The 14,986-nt window shown below is 40.6% G+C and overlaps 1 protein-coding gene across 2 annotated transcripts; it reads left to right on the forward strand.

The window, feature by feature from the left end:
• Nucleotides 1-9,413: 9,413 nt before the first annotated feature.
• Nucleotides 9,414-13,968, forward strand: LOC115922207 (solute carrier family 52, riboflavin transporter, member 3-like). Of its 2 annotated transcripts, none has more exons than XM_030980592.1 (3): nucleotides 9,414-9,714; nucleotides 11,292-12,917; nucleotides 13,612-13,968. In XM_030980592.1, exons 2-3 carry the CDS (start codon nucleotides 11,532-11,534, stop codon nucleotides 13,867-13,869), a joined length of 1,644 nt encoding a protein of 547 aa, XP_030836452.1. In that variant the 5' UTR covers nucleotides 9,414-9,714; nucleotides 11,292-11,531; the 3' UTR covers nucleotides 13,870-13,968. The 2 variants fall into 2 exon arrangements, with proteins under 2 accessions (XP_030836452.1, XP_030836451.1); XM_030980591.1 differs by having other exon boundaries at nucleotides 9,414-9,710.
• Nucleotides 13,969-14,986: the final 1,018 nt, after the last annotated feature.

Genomic DNA, 14,986 nt, shown 5'->3' on the forward strand with positions numbered 1-14,986 from the left:
TTGAGATGCCTCCCCCAATTATATTCTGCACAAATTGTATATAAAATTGAAATTTAGATTAACCTATTGAAATTTTGGAATTTTTGACAAAAGAAGGGTTATCATCAAAGCAAACAAACAAACAAACAAAACAATACAAAAATAAATAAATAATAAGTACAGAACAATTTTGGGCAATTCGTAAAACTATGATCACGTATAAATTAATTGAGATATATAGTAATTGTCACCCCAGACGAGACGTCACCACGACACGTCACATCCACAATCGACGAAATTAATAACATCATCATTATCACAAACAAAACAAAACACACTATCATGGTCTAAATACCACGTACCGCCGCTGTTTTTTAATATGTTTTTATAAACATTATTTCCTTTCTTATTTATTGATTCATTTAGACTGGTCATTATTATATCCGTGTCCTCTTACAGGCGCGGATCCAAGATATTCCAACAGGGGGGGGGGGGGGGGGGGGGGGGGGGGCGGAAATTTGAAAATTGCGCAGATCGTTTTTTCAGCTCAACATACCATACCGGTACAATTTTTGACATTTTCATCGGGGGGGGGGGGGGGGGGGCTATATATATAGCCTCTTGCCCGAAAAGTAATTTTTTGGTTTCACAATTCGAAATAGTGATCGAGCGAAGCGAGCGAGCAACAATTTGAGCATAATATGTATTTTGTGAAAGTGTTATTTATCACCAAAATAAACGAGAAAAGATATCAAAAACTCATATTCGGGCAGCTCGCTGTCCCCTGCCCCCCCCCCCTATTACGCGCGGAAGCTTTGACCTTTCTTTAATTGTTAGAGAAAGAAAAAGATTTGTTATACCATTCTCGACTCTTAATCCTTGTCTGAATTGGGTTTCCTCCCGCCCGCGCGAAGCGCGGAAGCTTTGACGTTTCATTAATTATTAGATAAAGAAGAAGATTTGTTGTACCATTCTCGACTCTTATTAGTTGACGATTCGTTTTACTATTCCTTGTCTGATTTCAGTTGCCCCCTCCTGAGCGAAGCGCGGAAGCTTTGACATTTCATTAAATTATTAGAGAAAGAAGACGATTCGTTGTACGTTCTCGACTTGTCAGAATTTTCAATTTTTTTTTTTTTTTGTCTGCTCCTTTTTCGTCCTATGTCCTCTTACTGCCCCTACCGCCCCTGGCTACGCGCCTGCTTTAAAGAGAAAATGAAACAATCATGATTGTGATGGCACACAATTAGGTTAGTAGAAATGAAATGGAAAAAAGATCTATTACACCAACCATGGATAAATCACGGCCGGGAGCGTCATATCATAGTTTTGTGTTATCGGGCGAGGGTCGGGGCGTAGCGACCAAGCGAGATTTTGCAATGTTGAAATTATGCATTCTAGAAAATTCCGCTATATTTCTTTCTAGCTATATTTCTAAATTTCCTGGGGGACGTGTCACCCTATCGGGCCCAGGACTGCCGCTCCTGTCCATGATTACTACCAACATGAGTTCAAATACAAGCACAAGCGAGTTGGTATGAGCTGAATCCAAATGAAGGGCAAAATAAGAGTTATGAAGCGGCCCTACCGTTGATTTTAAATTTGACTGTTGAGTATATAGCTTCTATTTAAAAGACATCCAAAATATTGTGCCCTTTTCAAATTTCTCACTAAAGAGTGATGACCTTTGTTGCGCAGGGGCTGTTTTTTTTTTAAACTTTGAATCCGCGGCTCGAGATTTTTTGCGGCCGGCCCGGCCCCCTTTATTCAATAACGTTTGCCAAGCCTTCTGGAATGACCCCAAATCTCCCGATTACAGTTTTCCCTTATTCGTCGTTACTGTCACTTAGCGCCATTTCATTGTCTTCCCCCTTTCTCACCGACTTTTCTCGCCCCCCCCACCCATGCACTCAGTATAGGGTACGCACATGTATATGTTCCCTCTCTTTGAAAGCACCCCTCTATCTCCGGCACGGTAAGTCAGTACGGGCCGGACTTTGTTGCGTGAAAAGTAACTCTTTATCGGAAATTTTTGGAATATAAATTCGGTCCCTCCGACCCCGGAGTGGGAGGGAGGGGGGGGGGGGTTGGGCTTTCTTCTTTATCTTTTCTTTTCTTTTCTCTTTTCTCTTCTCTTCCCTTTTCTTTTCTCTTCTCCTTTTTTTCTTCTCCTCTTCTCCTTTCTTTTTTTCTCTTCTGTTCTTCCTCTTTTTTCTTCTTTTTTATTGCGCCGCCAATAGGGGGGGGGGCCGCGGCCGTTTCGGCCCCCTGGATACGCCACTGCTCTTACCCCCTCCCCCCCCCCCCCCACTTATTCAGCGGCTGGCTGAGTCGTTTACCATGGTTTACCATGTACTTTGTCGCTTGCCTACAATGCTCCCTTGAAAAGCAGGCCTTGCGGCTCTGAAGGCCAGTGAAGGGACTGCCCTGTGTTTTAATGAAGACTGAATTGTCAAATAAATAAATAAATATATAAATATCAAAACGATACAATTTAATTCTTCAAAATACAATTCTTTTCATTTTTAGTATAACATGATTCACTTAACGTGATACACGTACGATTCATGAATTACAATGGAAACAAATTAGAATGGAATAAATCTTAACATAAAACGCGCGCGCACAAACACACACCCACACATACACATACATAGGGGAGAGGTCGAGACTGAGAGAGAACGAGAAAGAGAGAGAGAGAGAGAGAGAGAGAGAGAGAGGGGGGGGAGGGGGAGGCGGGGAGGGGGAGGCGGGGAGGGGGAGGCGGGGAGGGATGGGAGGGTGCATGAATAGATAATGAGAGAAGACAAAACGGGACAAGAAGAAATTGGAAAGGCCACGTAAAATAGCACAACGCATAATTGGGGTAGAATTAGCTTTTGTCGAGTCTCATTGTACTGAGCAAATTGTTCATAGGCTCTGTGCAATCATGAAAGACAATACCCATCCACTTCATTTATTTTATTCATTTAATCGTTCTGGTATCCGACTTCGCCCCACCCTAACCCAGCTTTCACGATTCAGATATTCATTTGTACCCGACTCTGTTCATAAATTTAACTCACAGGTTAAACGTTAAACTTCTGCGTCGGAAATTAATTGTATGATTTGAAATACCAATGACCAAGGCTTAATTCTGAAACTCATGATTTGAAGTACATGTACCAATGACCATTTTTGTCGCTTCATTATCTTTCGCATGTATTTGTTCCTTATTTCATCTATTTCATTCTATAAACGTGATGTATTTATTTCTTGCAATTATGTATTTTGTTGAATATGACTGTAACACCAGTGGAAAACAATTTTCTATGAAACTTGTTTGCAAAGACCAAATAAAATATTTTGTATCTTGTATCTTGTATCTTACGATAAATCAAGAAATCACCGGAGAGAAGAAGGGGGAGGGTCCATAATTGATTGATCCCCTTAGTGAGAATCCCTGAACATCTACAAACCATAAATAATTTGAATATGAAAAATATTCTTGTTTCCAATCTTTTTGTCATATCTTATAAATGCAGGAGGGTTTGTTACCGTCTTACACTCGCACGTTTCATACCCGATATAATGACTGGTTATTAATAGGAATAACGATCTAGAGAGAAAAGTGATTGTTTGTTAATTGAAATGTTTTATTTCCGTTCACTTCAAGATTCTAAGTTTATTCAATATAATCATGATTATCGTTACTGAAGACATTTAAATGCAAGGTGACCATGTTTGAAACCGTCATTTTGTTTGAATGATAATATAGACAGGGTCTTCGTTCAAGTTTACCGGGCAAGAGCAGATTTGCTCGCAGCGCCCTCGATGTTATTAATAAACGCTTTAACAATGTATCCTGTAATGAGTGTAGGCGCGTACGCAGGGGGGTGTTTTGGGGGTTAAATCCCCACTCAATTTTTTTTTTTGAAAAGAAAAAACATACTCCCCCCCCCCCCCCCATCCCCACTGAACGAAATATCGGTGGGCGCAATTTTCAAATTTCGGGGGCAAAAAGAAACAAAATTGTTACTCAATACCCCCCCCCCCCCCCCCCCCCCCAACTGAGCGAAATATCGGTCGGCGCGATTTCAGAAACGGTCAAACACCCTTCTCGAAAAAAATCCTGCGTACGCCACTGGCTGAGTGTATTATTCCTGCAATGACTATCACGTAAACGGGGCGATCCCCCTGGGTATTTCAAAACACCCATTGCATAATCATTTCCAGTGGCGGATCCAGGACAGGTGTCCCGTGCCCCTCCCAATCTGTAGCTACGCCGCTGACCGTACACCCCTTGGATATCAATCAAGATCAGTCCTCGCTCTATTTGATATCAGTTCCCGCGATTCATCTGGACATCCTCAGTGCGTCTACTCCTCATACAGAACGCGAACATCGCTCGAAACTCCTTGAGTCGCCACCAGTAGATGATAGAGTTTGCAATCCAGTTAACGCAAATCATTATATCCCCAGCATTAAAAAGACACCCGTTGTCAACGCCAAAACTAAGAAAGGCCCAGTTCACCCACGGACAGATCCAGCAAAGGACAGTATCCCGAAGACAAGACCGAACGTACGGAGCACTCTCTGATTTTCCTCCTTCCGTTCCTGGGTGATGTTGCCGTCGCAAGGTACCATGGCAACCGAGCGGTAGATGAATACATAACAGAGACCGGTGATGATGGTGGTAGTCAGTGCTATACACATAAGAAAGATATAGAATAGGTTCTCGCGGGCTTCGACGATGATTGAAGAAACGGAGAGCGATAACGCCCACGTCACTACGCAGGTCGCAATCAAGCGCGGTGTCGTTATGATATTGAGGGCGCCGAAAGAGTCCACTCGGATAGTGATGAATTGGTAACCGGTCACCAAAACGACGCTTAAAAGTTATACCACGAAAGATGCTACTTCTACTATGGCAAGGAGCTGTACAATCTGAATGGGGGGAAAAATTCAATGAAATATGTTACCAAAATTTAAAAAAGAATATCGAGTGTTTACCATCAGAGAATCCATAAGATAAGCTTTTCGAACCGAAATAGATAATGATTGAAATTCTTCGAGAATACTGAGCTATATACATATTTTTTTTCGGAACGATGATATGAGCACAAAAGCGCATCAAATGATATGAAGAAAAAAAATTCCGTCTGGGTCACCCTCATCAACAATAGACAAATCACAAATAACAAAACCGGTATAGACACATACGATAGAGGAACTTGCATTGTCACTTGGATCATGGCATATTGTAGAGGGTTTGTAAAAACCATACACTTTTGAAATGGCTGCCGAATAAAAAAATATAGATTCTGGGGGGAGAAGTTTTATATGTATGGAAAGCTCATAAACTCAACTTTCATATGACACCAAAAAGTCCGAAAATAATTCATGCTTGGGTGAGCACTGCTCACTTTTGTAAAGGGTATGAAAATTAGGTTGCGCAGGAATTAGCCTTCCAATTTGTGAGAGGTAAATCCTTTGGAGCTTACAAAATTGAGGGTGATATGATACATTCATGATTTGCTGAGTGAATTTCATGGTTTATTAAACCAAACTTGTATGCATGAGTGAACAGGAATTGCATTTGTTATCGTAGCATTGTAACTTCTCCTGGTAGACTCAGTGGTGTGTTCATGGGAGTCAGGATGGGGTGATGGTACATACTGTAATTTCCATGTTACAAACTGTTAGTTTTTGACTTTTTTTTTTTTTTTGATTTGCAACTGAATGAAGACGGTCTATTTGAAATATATATCGGCTACAATAATTGAAAAACATATTACAGTCTACAGACAACAGTCTACAGAAGGGGCAGGGAGAGAGAGAGAGAGAGGCAGGCAGGCAGACAGAGTTCGAGAAAGAGAGCGAGAGAGAGAGAGAGACAGACAGACAGACACACAGAGAGACAGACAGAGAGAGAGAGAGACGAAATTTAATCCCGTCTACATCATGAGTCAGAAAAAATATAAGGATTTTTGGATTGCTTAATTTATTGCCCTTTTTAAAAAATATTTTAAATTTATAGCTATTACCACATACACCTATGACTCAATTTTGAGGGATTCACAGTCTACAAGCTCTTCTTTTCAGTGGATCCATCCATTTTCATACATTTTTCTTTAATAATTTACCGCAAATGTAGATGTTTTCTTTTGTTATTTGATTTTTTTTTTCTTTGCAAAATGCATTACATAAACGTTAAGGCATTGCTTTTTTTCATTGATTGTTTATATTAATTGTTCTGTTGGAAATGAATATAAAAACTGTAACTAAAACTGAAGATGGAGCTATAGATATGGAATAACTTCACACACATATTATTATAGAATCGCTCCTCCCGTTAATTTTGTACCATTTTGGTTGAACAACTCTTCACTTGATTGTACCGGGAAAATTATGTGGCGATGTCGGAATCCATTTGTGCCAACCTCAGGCCTTTACCTTTTTTCGCCCGGTGTTGATGCTAAACCAATTGAGATAATAATAAGATAACGTTACCATAAATTTCAGTGCATTAAATCACATAAAAATCATAATTTGAATCTTAAAATGTGTTGTTACAAACAATTCTGGATTAAAAAAAACACCCATTCTTCGATGTTAGCTGCACGTTTTGGGAATATCATCGATGTAATGTGCATCACTGGAAATCATATAAATGTGTTTTTTTTTCCTGATGATATACAAGTGATATACAATGTGTTGCAGGCGCGTACGCAGGGGGGGGGGGGGTGTTTGGGGATTAAACCCCCCCCTTTGGTATTTTTATGTGTGTAAACCCCCCCTAAAAAATCCCTAACCCCCCCCCCCCCCCCCCCCCCCCCCCCTTTGGATTTTTTTTTTTTTTTTTTTTTTTTTTTAATTATTAAAAAAAAAAATAATAAAAAAAAAAAATACCTCCATGGCTGACCTAAGAAAGGTGACCTTACCCCCCCAACGGAGCAAAATGTCAAATTTTCAAATTTCGAGACCAAAAAAAAAAAAAAATCCGCTTACCCCCCCCCCCCCCCCCCCCCCCCCCCCACTGAGCGACTTTTTGGCCGGCGCGATTTTCAAATTTTCCTGAGTCGTTGCGAAATTTTGGACCCGATTTTACCCCCCCCCCCCCCCCCCCCTTGAAAAAATCCTGCGTACGCCACTGAATGTGTGAAGCGTATACATTGTGGTTCTTATTAATTTCAAGTTTCACTTTTGATGAAAATGCCGGGTAGTTGTGATATGTAGATCCAACCACCAATTCACTTTGACGATTAGTAACCGTATGGTCCACCTTTTCCTCATTCAATATGTTGAATTTGAATTGCATTTTTATGCAAAACTGTTTTATTCCTCTGTTTAAAGTTTTATATATCTACAAAATGCAGATTTCAAGGACCAATTTGGAATTTGAAATGCTTTTAGCTTTGGTAAAAAGTAAACAGAGAATTGTATATGTCATACTACAAAAAAAAGGTGCAAATAATTAAGGAATCATCTGAGGAAGTGGTTTCTGTTTTCTTATGATCAATCCTCTACGTTATTTGCTTTTTTTTTTAATACATAGCCATATGGACACAATTGTATATTGAATAAATTACTATGATTGCGCATGGATACTGCCCTTTTAGTTGATTTGGCTCACTGGTTGATCAAGTACTTGATCTAAATTGTGATTGTTGAACATGTTGTTTGATATTTGTTTGTATGTTTTTATTTTGGTTGCAATATTGATGAGATACCGTTTGGTCAAGTTGTGAGCAATGGTGTAGCTACAGGAATAATGAGGAGGGAGAGAAAAGGAATGGGAAAAGGACTCGGGGCCAGGATTGCACAAAAAGAAGATGATAGGACTCCTCTTATATCCCCTCCCCCAATAGACGGCCTTGCTGTCAGTTCATTCGCTATATAATATGACTGGTGCTCCCAAAGCTATACCGGTACGTCCCCCCTCCACAGTTGCCACTGGCTGTTAAATTGAAGACAATTGGTTTCCGGCAGGCGCGTACACAGGGGGGTGTTTGGGGGGTTAAACCCCCCCCCTTGGTAATTTTTAGTGTGTAAACCCCCCCCCCCTAAATTTCCCTAAACCCCCCCCCCCCCCTTTTGGATTTAAAAAAAAAAAAATTAAATTTTTTTATTAAAAAAAAAAAAAAAAAATCCCATGGCTGACCTAAAAAAGCTGACCTTACCCCCCCCCTTAACGGAGCAAAATGTCAAATTTTCAAATTTCGAGACAAAAAAAAATAAAACCTTACCCCCCCCCCCCCCCCTTAACGGAGCAAAATGTCAAATTTTCAAATTTCGAGACAATTGTATATTGAATAAATTACTATGATTGCGCATGGATACTGCCCTTTTAGTTGATTTGGCTCACTGGTTGATCAAGTAATTGATCTAAATTGTGATTGTTGAACATGTTGTTTGATATTTGTTTGTATGTTTTTATTTTGGTTGCAATATTAATGAGATACCGTTTGGTCAAGTTGTGAGCAATGGTGTAGCTACAGGAATAATGAGGAGGGAGAGAAAAGGAATGAGAAAAGGACTCGGGGGTCAGGATTGCACAAAAAGAAGATGATAGGACTCCTCTTATATATCCCCTCCCCCAATAGACGGCCTTGCTGTCAGTTCGTATTTTATTCGCTATATATGACTGGTACTCCCAAAGCTATACCGGTACGTCCCCCTCCACAGTTGCCACTGGCTGTTAAATTGAAGACAACTGGTTTCCGGCAGGCGCGTACACAGGGGGGGGGGGGTGTTTGGGGGGTTAAACCTCCCCCTTTTGGTATTTTTTAGTGTGTAACCCCCCCCCCCCCTACATTTCCCCCCCCCCCCCCTTTTTTATTTTTTTTATTTTTTTTAAATTATTTTTTATTAAAAAAATCCCATGGCTGACCTAAAAAAGCTGACCTTACCCCCCCCCCCCCCTTAACGGAGAAAAATGTCAAATTTTCAAATTTCGAGACAAAAAAAAAAAAAAGTGTCCTCTTACCCAGTTTGCTTAGGGGATGTCTTATGTTCATCCTCCTCGGCACAGCTAGCTTTTCAAATAGTTTGTTTTACTCTCTCATTAAATATGCCCGATTCACCGGTCCTCAGTCTCAGACCATTGAACATGAAAAATATGGCCGACTTTGAACAAAACAGAGCGGCCCGTTCACAACACTCCTGTTCACGAGTATTTATGTTTGTTTGACTTTCTTCTTTGACGACAAAGGCGCAATATAGATCTCTTACGTAATGAGGGTCTAGTGATGAACGTTAGAGCAAACGTGTTATCCGAATAACCTCATCTCGGCGATCTATACACCGGCTTCATGCACTTTAGTTTTAATTTTGAAGAAGTTCTATAGAAGACGAGGACAACAAACATGACTGACAAAGAAAGCGGACAAAATATACAGTTCCTCAGGTGGACAACTGAGAAACATCCCTTCACTGCTATTGTGTAAAAATGTGTAGAGCAGGTGCCACATGCATATTCACCTGTTTACATAATAGCAGTGAAGGAATGTTCCTTTGTCTACCTGAGGAACTGTATATTTTGCCCGCTTTCTTTGACCGTAATATTCATAGTGTATGTCGGTGCTGTCGTCAGTTTTGCATATACACGTTGTGCGTGGGAGAAATAGGACACGATAGAGACAGAGAGAGAGAGAGAGAGAGAGAGAGAGAGAGAGATACACACGCACACGCCCACACATAAACTGCTGTAGTGTTTTATGTCATTTGAGAAACATCTGGAGCAAAAAACGGTATGTATGTGATTCTCATATTTATTTCCCATATAAATCTTATTTTATACTCTATGATGTTGGTTTTTTTTTCGATTACTTTTGTGGTTTAGGCCTACTTAGCTATAATGTCGTGTCACAAAAAGACGCATCTGGAACGCAACAGGCTTTATAGTTTTGGTGATCATTGATGACATTGGTGATCTTGATGACAATCATGTTTGTGTGTGTAGTAAGTCTACACAAGATTGAATATATGGTTATTAGATCTATGTCGTAATAACATGGTTCTACTTTAATGACATTAACCATGAATTTTTTAAAAATTATGCGTTTTGCGTTCTATAGACGCATCACTTCCTCGTGCTATATGTGCTACACCATTTCGTTAAGCAACCGCATACCTAGGCCTATATAAGGTGCATTTTAGGAGCACCTCTCTCTATTAGAACATGCTATAGTCTCAAATTTGTTATGTACAGTCCCTGATTGAAAGGCTCGCGATTTTATACTATATATTTATTCTCAAGAATGCTCATGGTTGTGATATGTTGGTAGTATACAATTGTACATGTACATGTATAGACTTCTCTACTTTCAACGAGGGTTGACACACTGTGTTTGTTCTTTTGCTCGTTTGATTGTATCATTAAACGGCATTACCCGAATGTGTTATAAATGTTCCTTGAGGTTCCCAATGCTCCCAAGGATTATCCCTTTATTCTATCAAACGGAAAACTTACATCAGACTATACTTCCTTTATCAAAACCCAATTCTGAACAACAGCCTGAATCTATAGTATTGGGTTTAGAGTTAAGTAGAATATGGGCCCTTGAGTTTTAACATAAACATATCATTAACCGATAACGAATCAAATTATGTGTAATCTGCCTGAGGGCTTATCATAAAAGAAGCCAAACTCTCGGTTTCGATATCTATATAAAGAATATTAATTGATGCAGAATCCCCATTAATGAGCTCATTACTAACAGTAACAGTGGCGTAGCTATACCGTGTGAGTCAAAAAAAAAGTTTGCACCTAGAAAATTGTGAATTATTTTAAAAATCATCTATAAACAGTAAATTATTATACATCTTATGAAAGAGTGTTTTATCCCAGATCATTTGGTATCTTTTTCGTGTGGTTTGTGTTCACGCTTGGATGAACAGGAGGCATTGTTTGCGAGAGTGCAAAAATCGACTTGCGCCAAAGTAATGCCTACAGCATGTATAAGTTGGGATGGAGTGAAAGAATGAATCGAGAAAATGAAATGTAAATGAAATTTAGATGGAAAAAAGACGAGAAGACATTAACATATAACGATCACTGATCATGCCCCCTATCTCTAATCGCTGGACCTGTAAATTCACATGTCACCGGATGAGACAGGTGACACCCCGTCTCAACATGAAGCCAAACACTCCCTCAATCACTTGTACTAGCACGCCACTGACTACAACACTTGTGTTTGTGTAATCGAAAGTAAGACATCAGACATTCAAGCATCTAGTACATGACATTGTATAGCAGAAAATCATCAATATAGAAACCGATTCTGTTTTAAATTGTTTCTCCCACTCTCTCTCCTTCTTGCACATAGATTCTTGGTGATGATATAATCTGAGAACTTAATGATGCCAGTTATATGTCATAATCATGAAGAGGACAACGGATAAATCCCGTACTTTATGTGGCTGTTTGTACTAATAGTTTCGGAGAGGCATAACTTCATGTTAGATCGAAAGCTACGGATCAGTTTTTGATTATGCTGATTGGGAAAGTTCAACTACATTAAAATCATTTCCTTCAAATACGCAACTTTGTAAAACAGTACAAGAAGATGTTTTGCTCCAAGTCTGTCCTCTGTGATGCTTTGACGGCCCTGCTGGTAGTTACCTTTGGGACCAGCACATGGGTCTCACTTGGTGGGCTCTGGGTAGAACTGCCACTTCTTACCAACTTAGGCATCCCCGAAGGATACAGAATCGGCTCTTACCTTATCATCGCCACGCAGGCAGCTGCAATCGGACCACTTATTTTCGTCACATGCCAGTGCCTCGCTCCAAAGAACTATCATCTAGAAATCCCGACTATCTACGCGACTCTAGCCGTGGGTGCCACAGCTAGTTTCCTCTTGATATTCTTCTGGGACTCTTTTTCTTTCTGGTCCGGGGATGAGCATAGCATCGCGTTCCTTATTCTAGCGTTTTTCATGGCTCTCGTCGACAGCACGTCCAACCTGACATTTATGCCTTTCATCTCCAGTCTCAAATCAAAGTACCTGAACTGGTATTTCATAGGGGAAGGACTTAGCTCCGTGATTCCAAGTTTTGTGGTGCTCATTCAAGGCACTGGTGGCGAAGATGAATGCGTTGCAAATCATACATTCATCAACATCACCAAGGACCCAAACACCAACGTCACAATTTGTCAAAACTGCACCGTATGGGCCATTGAGAGGAATGGAGATGCCCTTTTCCCTCCACAGAGTTATTTTATCTTTATATTTGTTGTGTTGACGCTCAGTACAACATCATTTTGCCTCCTGCGAAGTATTCCATTTTTTCGGGGCCAATATGACGAAGCTGAGCAATACGAAAATTCGGATGAAACGCCAGGTAATGTGTATGAATCGTGGTGTAGTTGCTGTAACTGTTGCACGCGTCGTCGAGATAACGACGAGATAACACCTTTGTTATCAAGTTACAACACTTTTGAAGAAAACAAAACTCAAGATAAACGAAAAGCAACGGTACATTCAAACTGCGAAGACAACTTAAAATTTAATGAGGAAACATGTATGGGAACTGAAAAAGATCAAAATGATAACAGTAAAATGGCAAACATTGTAGCTAGCGACATTTCTATTGAGAAAGAAGACGTGAAGGGCAACTCTCGTCCATCCAAAAGCAGTTTCTCAGCAGGACATGCATTTCTCTTCACGACTCTGACCCTGATCAGCGCCCTCACCTATGGTGTCCTACCGTCTATCCAGGGCTACTCGTCAGCAGCATACGGGTCACACATCTATCTTCTTGCTACGACCTTTGCGGAAATCAGTGTCCCTATTGGGTTTTTCCTTGTGATGATTCGTCCAACAACGAGCTACCCAGTTGTCCTCCTGACATCGCTCTGTGGTGTAACTGCCGGCGGCTATTGTATCGTGACAGCATCCCTCAGCCCAACCCCTCCGCTGCAAGAACAGACCTTCGGGCAAACCTTAATTGTAAGTTGCATTTGACTACATCAGGGGTATAGATAGAGGTCCTGAAACTTTTTTCTGACTTTTTTTTCCGGTAGCCGCCCGAATGTGCCAAAAAGCTTTCTGAAAAAAATTACTCTCCAAAAAGGTGGGTTTTTAAGTTTGTAGCAATTAATTTCTGTTCAATGTTCAATAAGAGCTATACAATATATATAATATACATCGTCTCATTATCTTCCCTCAATTACTGCCAAATGTGTACTTATTATTCCCAAATGTGTACTTATTATTCCCAAACCTAGACCCAAATGAATAAAATGCTCCAACAGACCCAGCAGATACGTCCCACATTGTATATGGAGAGATTAATTTTCATATAACCATCCACTTTGCCTTCTGTCCAACTATTACTACTCTTACTATCTCTTTATCATTCCTATTATATTTCTAGCTTTCTCAGTTTGTTATTTTTTATCATTTTTTATCACCCAATCGCGCAAAGTCTTTCGAAAATTCAATAAAGGCATTATCAATCAAAGATTTCAATAGCCCTTTTCGTCATATTTTGAATGTGCGATCGTGCGAACATGTATTTCAAGCTAAATAATTCTATGGGAGGAAATTGCACTTAAGTTGATTTCTCGAAAGACTTAGCGATCATCTTGAAGTATTATTCTTAATATTACAATATAACATTGTTATTCTGATTATCACACAGGTTCTAGCGTGGATCGGCCAGGGGCTCTTCTTCTCCTATTGCCGGGCGACCATCGGCTTGATTCTCCGCTCCGACAGTGGGTCCCGCATGTCCATGATGTGCTTCGGAGGCTGTACAACCATCGGCACCATGGTCGGCGCCGCGGTCATGTTCCCGCTCGTAAACGTACTCGACATCTTTAAGAGCTTCGATCCAAGCCAGGCATGTGCCAATCAAGTCACATGTGTTGAACTAAATATAACAGACCCATCGTATTAAAATGATCAGACAGCTAGCCGACGTCAGCTAGGATCAGGGGCGGTTCCAGGATTTGTTTAAAGAAAGGTTGGGGCACTCCAAGTCTGGAGCAAAGTTTCATCCTGCCGCAGATCTGCCGCAGACTGTTCCTGTGGCATACTAGTATGCGGCAAGTCTGCAGCAAAGTTTCATCCTGCCGCATACTTCGGCATACTCTTTGCCGCAGACTAAAAGTCTGCGGCAGGTCTGCGGCAGGTCTGCGGCATACTTTTCACTTTCCTATGGGATTTCATACAAAAATATTACGCAGTTTTTTCATGAACCTCCAACAATGTTACCGAATCACTTTAAAAAGGGGGCACAAAAACCAAATAAGGTTGAACCTTATATTTTAAGAAAGAGGCGAATGTGTGGACGGGTTACGTAACCGCTAAATCTGCAAATGCCATCATGACGATCTTCCGAATTTTAATTGTAGTAAACAACTCATTTTTTAAATTAAAATGTACATCAAAGTTGCTACAATTGTTTATGATATACATGTACCATATATGATTATGATCGATTTTCACTGATAAGCGAAAGATTTACGATTTCTGTAAGCAGCTTAAAGAAATAATGCATTAAAAAAAAACAGATTGATACATTTACATTGGGATATTTATATATCAACTAATATATATGTATGCAACCTGTGCCCATCTTACCATCAATTGCCCACTTACCCCTCCAACGACATGCAATCACTCTCGATCCCCAACTTTTTATGTGGCATCTACCCCGGCGTATATATCCAACAAACAACCAGGCGCGGATCCCGCCCCCCCCCCACTCCACTCAGTGTTATTTAGGGTACGCATATGCGTGTTCCCTCCTCTTGAAAACACCCTCTAAGTCCGGTGTGTAAAGTCAATTTTGTGTATGTACGAGCCAGACTTTGGTGCGTGAAAAGTACCCCTTTACCGGACCTTTTGGTAACACGCATGCGGTCATTCCGACCTCGGAGTGGGGTCGGGGGGGGGGGGGGCGGGGCGCGGATCCAGGATTTCTTAGGGGGGAGGTCCAAATTTGAAATCAATTCGTAAATACAATGAACAACTCCAGTCAATTTGAATAAGCCTGTATCTTGCCACTTCAC

The sequence above is a fragment of the Strongylocentrotus purpuratus genome, unplaced genomic scaffold (genome assembly GCF_000002235.5).
Source record: "Strongylocentrotus purpuratus isolate Spur 01 unplaced genomic scaffold, Spur_5.0 spur5_scaffold_11, whole genome shotgun sequence".
NCBI classification, from domain to species: Eukaryota; Metazoa; Echinodermata; class Echinoidea; order Camarodonta; family Strongylocentrotidae; genus Strongylocentrotus; species Strongylocentrotus purpuratus.